The following is an 11,047-nucleotide window of genomic DNA, read 5'->3' as shown; positions in this document are numbered from 1 at the left end:
CACGGAAAACAAAACACAACAAAGGCTGCTCCCTGCCCCTGAGAAAGCACACACACAGATGGGAAAACTCTAAATGTAAAACTAAGGAGCGAAATTCAACACTGCCAAAAACAATTTTATTACTGGGAAATGTATTAATGTATCACAAATAAACTAAACCAAGGTGAACATCCAAATGAATGCTTAAAAAACTCCAATGAAATTCAGTGCCTGTTCCTATTAAAAACTCTCAAACCCACAAATCAAAGAATAATACATTTATTGACTCAGTTAAAAATGTCTATCCTCAACCAATAAGTAAACAACAAAATTAATAGGGAAAAAGTACAAGCATTCCAAGTTAAACGAAGAAGAAAGTAAGAGAGACCATCAGAAAGTCTGACAAGTTCAGCAGGCCTCGCAGCAAAACCAAGAACAGTTGTATCAATACAAACTGAGAGTTTAAATGGAGGACGGAAAATCCTGTTTGTATCAACAACGGCATCAATCACAAAATAAAACAAAAATATGAATAAATAAAATAAAAAATATGAATAAGAATAAACATGAATATAAAGAAATAAACACTCTGGAGTGAGCAGCTGGTTACCTCTGGGTGGTAAAGTCACGTGTTTTTTTTCCTCCCCGCGTTTTTCTTTACAGATTTTATGCATTTAGAATTTTTGCAGAAAGCATTGTAACTTTTATAAATTGGGGGGGGGGGGGGGGTGAAAAAGAAAAGAAATACGCCAAAATATGAAGGTTTTTTGTTTCAAGGTGACTGAATTATGGTTGTCTTCTAATTGCTTCAGCATACTTTTCTGCATTTTCCAAATTTTCTACAATAATCGTGAAAAACAAATATTGGTAAATTTCTGTGCCCAAGTGATAAGAAATATAAAATTCTCAGCTTTTTTCCAGCATTAAAGTATTAATATTATGTTCAGCATTAAAGTCAAAATTTACCAGGAATGGTTCCAATCAGAAAAGAGGATAAAAAAGTCTGAGTTGCTCTCACATATTCATTCAAAGGCAAAATGACTGTCCAATATGGAAAAGAGCCAAGACAGGCGTGCACCCGGAACCTCACCGTGAAGCTGTTGTTCACATTTTTGGTGCTGGACTCGGCCACACTCGCGTCTGTCAGATCCACTTCATCAAAAATGATGGACTGGAGAGAGGCAAACACAGGGAGGGAAGTCAGGCCAGGCGGAGGCTCCCCAGGACAGGCACGTCCCCGAGCCCTGCCCAGGCAGGAGCCCTGGCCCAGGCCCCGTACCACCCACCACTCTCCACCAAGCCCCACAGACACCCAGGTGCCTTCATCAATAAATGGCTGCTGGCTCAGACCACCCTATCATCTAACAAAACACACACCATAGCTCCTGGGCACAATTTCATGAGCTTTTTTAATTCAGGGAGTTCACTGGTGATCACCTTTCCGGAGCAAGAGCACCAGCGCTGGCACTTCTGCATTTGTGTGCTGTAACACAAAACGGTGTTTCCCACGGTGCTCCACCTGGGAAAGCGAGGCTGGGCCTGAGGAAGCCTGTCCTTCAGCCTTAGGCTTTCCAGCTGGCAGGCTTGGGGGAAAGGTGCTGGCTAAAATAAATCCTTCTAGGGGAAGAGATCAAAAAACCAAACCAAGCCTGTTGCCATCAAGTTGATTCCAACTCACAGTGACCTTATAGGACAGAGTAGAACTGCCCCACAGGGTTTCTAAGGATTGGCTGGTGGATTCAAACTGCCGACCTTCTGGTTAGCAGCGGAACGCTTAACCACTGCACCACCAGGGCTCCAGAGGAAGAGAGGCAGGCCCAAACAGAAGGGAAGCGAGGGACAGAGCAGAGGAAATCTAATCCTGGAGAAAGGGAAACATGAGGCTCCGGAAGGCTGAGAATGATGCCTGGGGCCCTCCTCCCCCATGCCTCCTCTCAGCTCCCCAAGTCCCCTACCTGGCCTCCACCTCCCCTTTGCCTGGCCCTGCTATGTTAAGAGGGTTCCACTGGCAGGCCCTGGAGGAAATATTAACTAATAACTAAGAGAAGGTACTCAGTATTTTAAGTAAACTCTAAAACGCAGCCACCGCACACACACGGAACTAAAAAATAACTGTTAAGGGTTTTTAAAAAGTAAGAGATGTGGTCAGAACACTTTCTAAACAAGATGCTTTGTTCAACTTTAAATTCTAATGCACTATCTCACTCTCGAGGGATAACATCTCAAAATGTAAGTGATTCAGATTCAACTTTTTAATGCCAAAATATCCGTCTTATTCCAATAGCATGGTTTCAGACATCAAAATTCAGAGCTGTGCTTTGTGTTACAAGACACAGATGCACAAATACCAGGACTTGCTTTTTTGCTCCACCGAGGAGCAAAAATGCTGGTATTCAGAATTTAAAAACTAGCTTTGCAAACGCACTAGTGTTAGAAATGTTTAACACCACACTGATTAAACATGGCAGTAATTTAGTGACTTTCACAAAAGTTAGCATCTGCCTGGTAACTGCAGCTTTAAATCTTACATACGACACAGCACGTAGCATGAAGGCTAAGAGCTAGAAAGCGCAGAAATACAGAATTTCACATTTCTGCTCATACACCAAGAAGCCTGATACACTTCAAAGATGTTTTTCACCCATAATAAGAGATTCGTAGCCTGTGATCCCCAATCTTTCTGAAAAGAAACATATCCACCTGTAATGTGTTATTTCTGTGATATTTTTTCCTTTCCTTGTGGGTGGCATGACATTAAAAAATAAATTGAGCAAAAATTAATTTGTCTATAAGAGCCAAAGCATGCTTTGAGACAAACACAACATCATAAAGCTAGCTGGAGATCAGCAATCCAATAATGGAAGCTTTTTGCCCGGCGTGAAGACGCACACCCAAACTCCTGCCCTTCAGCCCCAGGATGGCTCTGGGTGAGGTTTCCCTCCGCCCCCTCACCTTTGCAGTTTTGGCGTAGTACAGTGTCCGTCCTCGAAGCTTGAAGTATCTCCTTTTTGATCGCTGGAATGAATTGTTCTGTTTGGTCAGCATTCCTTCTTTGATGACGGTCTGGAAGTACAGAGACGTGTTCAGAGCCACAGGTCTTTAGGGCCCTGCCACCCATCCAACGTGCCCAAGGCACACTTCTGCCCCTGATGACCGGCAGGCCTCCATGCAGACCAAGTGTGGCTGGGGATGGAACACATGTGTGGACATGCTCAGGGTTAGTGAGCAGAAGAGGGACACGGAGGCTCTCAGGACCCTGGTTAAGTGGCCACAGTGAGGACGACAGTGACAGAGGCCAGTGCATTCCCATCCTCAGTGTTTGGTATTTTTCAGCTATTCTTAGCCCTGCCTCCTTCTCTGGCCTCCTGCCATTTCTCAGAATCCTGTTGCCAAAACCATCTGCACAAAGGGCTCTGAGGCTGGCCATTAAGGCCCGCACCTCTAGTCACTCACCATACATATATCTGTGCACACGGCTCTGGGGCTAGCCGCGCAGGCCCTCACTGTTACTCCAGTCACACACTATACACGTGTCTGGGTACACAACTTTGGGTTGGCCGCTCAGTCCCACCCCTCCAGTCACACACTGTAGGTGTATCCGTGTACACAGCTCCGGGCCTGGCTGCTCAGGCCCTCACTGTTACTGCAGTCACACACTATACACATGAATGCATACACAACTTTGGGCTGGCCACTCAGGCCCTCACTGTTACCCCAGTCACACACCATATGTGTATCTGTGTACGCGGTTCTGGGGCTGGCCAGCACAGGCTCACACCTTTACTTGGCCCTCACCTCCAGTCACACACATTACGTTTATCTGCGCATACTGAAAGAAGCACCATAGATAAGGTCACTAAAACTCACTTCATCCTAAAAATCTGATCCAGAATCCACCATGACATGGAAGAAGTTGTCGGAGGAGAATCCGGAAGCAGGCAGAAGCCTCTCTGGCTCCATTAAAGCCAAAAACGGGGCAGGCCCAACATCTCCGCACTGCCTCCCCTCATCCAAGTCCCGTGTGCTGGACACCTAACAGGACGCGTGAACCCTCAGCCCACTCAGAAGTTACACGCCTGAGGAACTGCTTGATCACTACATGTTTTGAACCATTCGGAGCCACTAACACAATCAGAGTGAACAAACCACGTCTGTGAAAACAACAACTTGCTTTTGGCCCGTGCACACTGTTGTTTCCCCACCTAACAGACATGTTCATTCTACCAAGAGTCTCGTTGTGGAAATATAAGTAGAATTTATAAAACAATTCTGCTCAAGGACAAGAACATTGGTTCAGAGACGCTTCTGTTTATTTACCCAATCCCATAGAGCTTTATAAGTTAAGCAACTTATTAAAGAAGTATCTGTACGAATACTTAGGCATCTGTGGCCACTTAAAACTACATAAGATAAAACTAACACGAAGCTGACCCAGAAACCACATTTCAACCAAAGGCTCCAGAATTCAAGTGTGGACACCGGGGCCGTCTGGTCCCTCAATCATCCTGTTCATAACAGAGGAGGAACTGGCTGAGGATACGCGGTAACTATGCCTCAGAAGAATGTGGGAAAAAGCCCCCCACAACACACAGGTACCCCGATAACACATACATACAACCCATAAACACGCAGACGTGCCCCACCAACACACACACACACCATCAACATATAGCCCGTTAACACATACACACACACTATCAACACAGAGCATACCCCATCAACACATACACACATTGTCAACACAGACGTACCCCATCAACACACACACATACACCATCAACACACACACACACTGTCAACAGACATACTCCATCAACACACACACACAACACAAACACACACCCCATCAACACATACCGACACTGTCAACATACATACCCCATCGACACACACACACACCGACACATACCCCTTCAATACATAATACATCAAGACACACACACTGACAACACACAAACCCCATCAACACATACACACACCCCGCCAACATAAAGACGTACCCTATGACACACATACACCAACACAGTCAACACACACACACCAATAACACACACAGACCAACACCACACTAATAACACACACACCAACACACTGACAACACACGCACCCATCCACACACTCATTACACATGAACACACAGTCAACACACACAAAAGCACCAATACATGCATACACACCATTAACACACACACATTCTGACAACACACACATCAACACACTGACAACACACACTCCGACACACACACACACGTTCCAACAACACACATACCCAACAACACACATACACTGACAACATACTCTGTTGACACACAAACACACACACCCTGTTAACACACCCACACTGACAACACACACACCCTGTCAACACACACACACAACACACACTCTGTCAACACGCACACCAACAACACACATATACCGACAATACACACACACATCCTGTCAACATGCACATACACTCTGACAACACATGCACCCTGTAAACACACACAAACACACACTCACTGACAACACACACCGCCCGTCCACCATGAGCAGTACTCTGTGCACAGAGGCCTGGGCGTCCCTGAACCCAGCTAAGCTTCTGTCTCCTCAACCCCACCGTAGGATGTCCTCCCTGGGAGCTTCCTGGGCAGGGTGGGCTTCATGTGTCAGCACCCACAGACCACTGCAAGATGTTCGAATGCCCACCCATGTGCCAATTATGATGGAACTTGTAGCTTTTGGTGTTGGCCTAGTGGTGCTAACAGCCCCCTATAAGGGTCAAGACAAGGAAAAAAACACGTGAACAATGTACTCACGCACTCTGTGGTGGCCGCCTTAACCGGTTCTGAGGTGGTCACCCATCCCCCCTTCCAGGTAAAGGAAAGAGCACCAGGAAGAGAGAAGAGAGGAACAACGCTCCCAAAGGATCAAGGACAGAAACAGCCAACACAGGTGGAGCCTCATGCTACCTGGCCAAGGCTCTGACTTTCCGAAGCACAGAACATGCGCCAGAACAGAACACAGGTGACCCAAGGTGGTCAGGAAGCCCCAACTTCGATCCTAGTGGCTGCAGATACAGACCAGCCCACAACCTAACATTCTTCTCAGATCCAAGGCCACATGGATGACACTGATTTCAACAGGCTCTTCAAAGACACAGAGTGCTAACAACCCCTGGGAGCCAGAGACAGAGGTCGCAAGATCCCCTCTTTCTTGGTTCAGATGCTTCTCCTCGCCCGACACATCTCCCTCACCTCTGCAGGGACCACTCACCTCCGCAGGGGAAGTCATCCCTTCCATCTCTTTCCTAAATGCAAATTACTAAAAAAAAAAAAAAAAACCACCAAGACACAGAACAAAAAAGTTACAAGTTATTTTTAGAGGATAAAAGTTGGAATATTTTCTCCTGCATCTCCCGCCACAAACTCACACATAAAAGAAAAGCAAAGTGAAAACACAAACCACCCTGCCACGCGTGTGCGCACACAAACGCACACACACAAATCTCGCAGAAAGCGGATGAGAGCCTGCAATGGGCCTACGCGAGGAGAGCTGGGTTCTATTTATAGAACAAGTGTGCTCAGAAAAAGGCTCTGGTGGGTTTCAGCGGAAGAGGCCGGGAGAGATAAAGACCAGCAGTCCTCTGAAGCTTTCTCAGAAACGGCATTTCTTCCTCGGGTTTGCTGTGCGTAGATACCACAGACACACTCACAGTATTTTTAACCACGCCATCAGGAGCAATGAGCTGAAAGTGGTCAGAGGAATAACATCCCTAAACACTCAACTGTTTCGCGCTTGGCAGGCGTGAAATGGGCCCACAGGAAGCCCTGCCCGGCTGGCACGGCCCCTCGCTGCCCCACACAGAGCAAAGAACTAACAGCCTAAACCCCAGGCCCCAATCACGCTCGCCCGCGGCTGCCAGGCTCTGAGGATAGTGTTGGCAGGTCTTTACACAAACAAAAGGCCAGCTCTTTGTCGTTCTGCCAGAGACTCCATCTAAGGCACCTTTAGTGCCATCGGGGCAAGAAGGGCCAAGACAGCCACTCACAGGCACCGAGAACATGCTCAACCAGCCGTCAGATACGGAGCGGCCATGGCAAAGTGGACACTCCTCTCCTCCGAGGCAGAAGGAAGCAAATTCCTGAAGTGGGCTGACCGTGAGCAAGGGCGGATGCAGAGAGGCCAGGGATCCAGAACAGCCAAGGCAATGAAGCGGAGTCCCACCCAGGATGTGGGTGCCGCTCGAGTCACTGCACAAGATGGCTCTAGAAGTGCCCCGGACAGAGGGCTTCCAGCCCGCAGGTGGAAAACCTGACCGGCTGAAGTGGCTGGTCAGATGCCCGCTGCTGAGGTGTTTGGCTGGGACGGGACGGTGTGGGGGGTAAAGAGTTTGCCCACGAGGCGGGGTGCTGGAAAGGCTTAGGAGATGAGCAGGTGTCTAAGCAGCAGGAGAAGGGCTGGGCACAGATGGAGGCCCAGAACCACCTGGCCCTCAGAGGCCCAGAACTACCCGGCCATCAGAGGCCCACCAGCCACTCCGGGGCTGGAGACAGAGCCCAGAACGTGGGGCCCAGATCAGAGACAGCAGGTGCCTGCCTGAGGGGTCTGGGCAGTCTCCTGTAGACACTGGGGCCCTGAAGCAGTGAGTGGCAGCTCAGAACTACAGTATGGAGGATGGGTGGGAAGAGGGTGAAACTAGGAGGCAGGCAGAAGACTCTGGAAACTCCTGTCAGAGGGCAAGGTGGGGATAATGAGTCTGGAAAGAAGCTGATAGGGACACGGACATCGGGGGTGCTCGAGGATGGGACACACCAGCAGACAGGGCCAACGAGGGGTAGACAGGACAGGAATCCAGGATGACTCCCAGGCATCTACCTCAAGGGAGCTGTAGGTTTTGCTCAGACATGCTGGATCTGAGCGCCCAGAGGACACCCCTGGAGTCAGGTGCAGCGCCGCGGCCAGATATGTGGGTGTGGAGGGTAAGAAGGAGTTTAACGCCGGAGACTCCAGAAAAGGTCCCTGTGGAGAGGGAGACAGAAGCCAGGGACACCAACATTCGGATGTGGAAAGGAGGAAGGAGTCCAAAAAGGACAGTGAGATGCCCGGTAGCAAAGTGGGCAGAAAACCAGCCCAGGAGATGAGGGTGGCACCAGGAAGACCACGCCTGGTGTCGAAGGCAGCAGCAAGGGCTCAAGTATGGACTGGGAGGCAACCAGAGCGGTGGCCATGGGGAGGTCACTGGTGACCCCTCCAGAGGAGGCGCAATGAGTGACAGAGAAGCCAGGTCGAAGCTACCGGATGTGAGCAGGCCAGGAAGTAACAGTGATGGCACACTTTTTAGCCTTTTATAAAGATGGAATCATATCGTACACACTGTCCTCTAACTTACTATGCTTTGTCATAACATACTGTCAACATAATTCTGAGTAAACATGTTTTAGGAGTCCCTGGGTGGTAGAAGGAGCCCTGGTAGCGTAGTGGTTAACAGCTTGGCTGCTAACCAAAAGGTCGACAGTTCAAATCCACCAGCTGCTCCTTGGAAACAGTATGGGGCAGTTCTACTCTGTCCTATGGGGTTGCTATGAGTTGAAATCGACTCGACAGCAACAGGTTTTTTTGTTCTTTTTTTTTTTTTTTTTTGCGGGGGAGGGGGTTGTAGTGGATTGATTACTTTTGCATGAGGCCTTTATAGCCACGGTCTTCTAACTTCCACCCAGGTGATTGTGTGATAGGGTAACTGTGGCCTACCAAGGGCATCGATCAGTTTTGCCTTAAAAGAGAGCCAATTCCAGAGGAAAGAGGAGAGCCCACCACTGCCAAAGAAGGAGAGACCCACAGGAGACAGCATAGTGGGCTTCCTGGCCCACAGAGCGAGAAAGCTGAGTGCCTTTGGGCAGAGACTGAGGGCCACGGAGAAGTCTACACCTGACCCAGAATTTGAGACTTGCCATCCTCCACAACCATGTGAGCCATTTCATTTCCTTTATATGGCCCATGAGTTGTGAGACTTTGCGAGAAATTAGGGAACCCACAGACAGGAGGGAGAGAACTGAGGCGAAAGGGAGTAGCTGATGTTAGGGATGAGGGAGCAGCTTGGAAAAGTTAGACATTTGGGACATCTTTAGGCTCTGCCTCATAGAAACCAGCTGTCCTGATTCTTCTTAAAGAAATTATTCATTAAGGAGTGGTACAAACAGTGAACACACTCAGCTGCTAACCAAGAAGTTCAAAGTTCCAGTCTACCCAGGGGAGCCTCCGAAGAAAAGCCAGGTGGTCTACTTCCAAAAACTCAGTCAATGAAAACCCTGTGGAGCACAGTTCTATTCTGACACACATGGGGTCACCATGAGCCAGAAATGACTTGACGGCAAGTGGTTCAAAGTATCTTGTACCACCACCATTGTCAGCCGCAGAGCATTTCACCATATCCATATGCCAAAATCATCAGCTGATCCCCAACTGACTGAAGACTATCAGTGCTGCCTCTATGCATATCCCTGTGACTAAGTATCAGCACAGATCCTGTCCTATCCCTTAGAGTAAATCACCAAAAGTGGAATTTTGGGTCAAATAGAGCCACACAGAACACTTGGTGTGTGACAGGGATGGCAGAGTAGGCTGGGAAGGAGGAGAGGCACAGCTCAAAAACCAGCGTGGAGACAAGACGTTATCCAGGTAGGAAAAATAAAATCAGTTCCCTACCTCACCATACAGAAAGCTCAGTTCCAGGCAGATGGCAGATTTAATGCAAAAGGCAAAACTTTAAAACTTTCAGCAGACTACACAGAATTTCTTTATGACTTTGGGATTGGGAAGGATTCCTTAAATAAGATAACAGATACGAAACATGAAATGTAAGATCGCTAAACGCAACTACATTAAAACTGAGAAGTCTGTTCAGCACATTTTGATCAAGGACCCAACGGATGGATCCTGATCAAAGGCAGAAAATCATGGAACACAACTTCAAATTCAAGTGGAAACCAGACTTACTGGATCCACTGAGAATGGGGAACCCTCAAATCTATTGCCTGGAAATAATCTTTAGACCTTGAACCAAAACTACTCCATGAAACCATCATTAAACAACAGTTTCGCTCAATTAATAATGTTTGCCTTCACTAATTAGATAGTAGACAAGAACTACTTTAGGTGAAGGGTAAGACGACACACAATACAGGAGAGGACAGCATAACTGGACTAAACCAAAAGCAAAGAAGTTTCCTGAATAAACTGAATGCTTCGAAGGCCAGAGTAGCAGGGACGGGGGTCTGGGGACCATGGTTTCAGGTGACATCTAAGTCAATTGGCATAATAAAATGTATTAAAAAAATGTTCTGCATTCCACTTTGGTGAGTGGCTTCTGGGGTCTTAAACATTACCAATCAGCAATTTAAGATGTATCAACTGGTCTCAACTCACCTGGAGCAAAGGAGAATGAAGAACACCAAAGACACAAGGTAATTATGAGCCCAAGAGACAAAAAGGGCCACATAAATCAGAGACTATATCAGCCTGAGGCCGGAAGAACTAGATGGTGCCCAGCTACCACTGATGACTGCCCTGACAGGGAACACAACAGAGAACCCCTGATGGAGCAGGGGAACAGTGGGATGCAGGCCTCAAATTCTCATAAAAAGACCAGACTTATACTAGAGGGACCCTGAAGGTCATGATCCCTGGACCCTCTGTTAGCCCAAGATTGAACAATTCCTGAAGCCAACTCTTCAGACAAGGATTGGACTGTACTATAAGAGAAAATTATACTTAGGAGGAGCGAGCTTCTTGGCTCAGGTAGACACATGAGACTATGTGGGCAGCTCCTGCCTGGAGGTGAGATGAGAAGGCAGAGGGGGACAGGAACTGGTTGAATGGACACAGGGAATACAGGGTGGAGAGAAGGAGTGTGCTGTCTCGGGGGGTGGGGGGGAGCAGGTAGGAGTACATAGCAAGGTGTGTTAAGTTTTTGTATGCGAGACTGACCAGATTTGTAAATTTTCACTTAAAGCACAATTTAAAAAAATGTTTGCCTTGAGCACTGAGCTCTATAAAGAATTATCTACATGAGTTCAAATAGACAAGT

General features: G+C 47.7%; 1 protein-coding gene across 3 annotated transcripts in view; it reads right to left on the bottom strand.

Moving 5' to 3' along the window:
* DGKD (diacylglycerol kinase delta) overlaps positions 1–11,047 on the bottom strand; it is a 130,457-nt gene that overhangs the window by 82,043 nt on the left and 37,367 nt on the right. For all 3 annotated transcript variants that reach the window (XM_049888476.1, XM_049888477.1, XM_049888475.1), the window contains exons 2-3: positions 2,932–3,042; positions 1,070–1,150 (exon numbers count right to left, since the gene is read on the bottom strand). In XM_049888476.1, coding sequence (XP_049744433.1) covers positions 1,070–1,150; positions 2,932–3,042 — 192 coding nt within the window. The remainder of the gene's footprint in view (positions 1–1,069; positions 1,151–2,931; positions 3,043–11,047) is intronic.

The sequence above is a fragment of the Elephas maximus genome, chromosome 6, assembly GCF_024166365.1.
Source record: "Elephas maximus indicus isolate mEleMax1 chromosome 6, mEleMax1 primary haplotype, whole genome shotgun sequence".
Classification (NCBI taxonomy): Eukaryota; Metazoa; Chordata; class Mammalia; order Proboscidea; family Elephantidae; genus Elephas; species Elephas maximus.
Note: the sequence above shows the minus strand (reverse complement) of the source record. Positions and strands in the feature narration are given on the sequence as shown.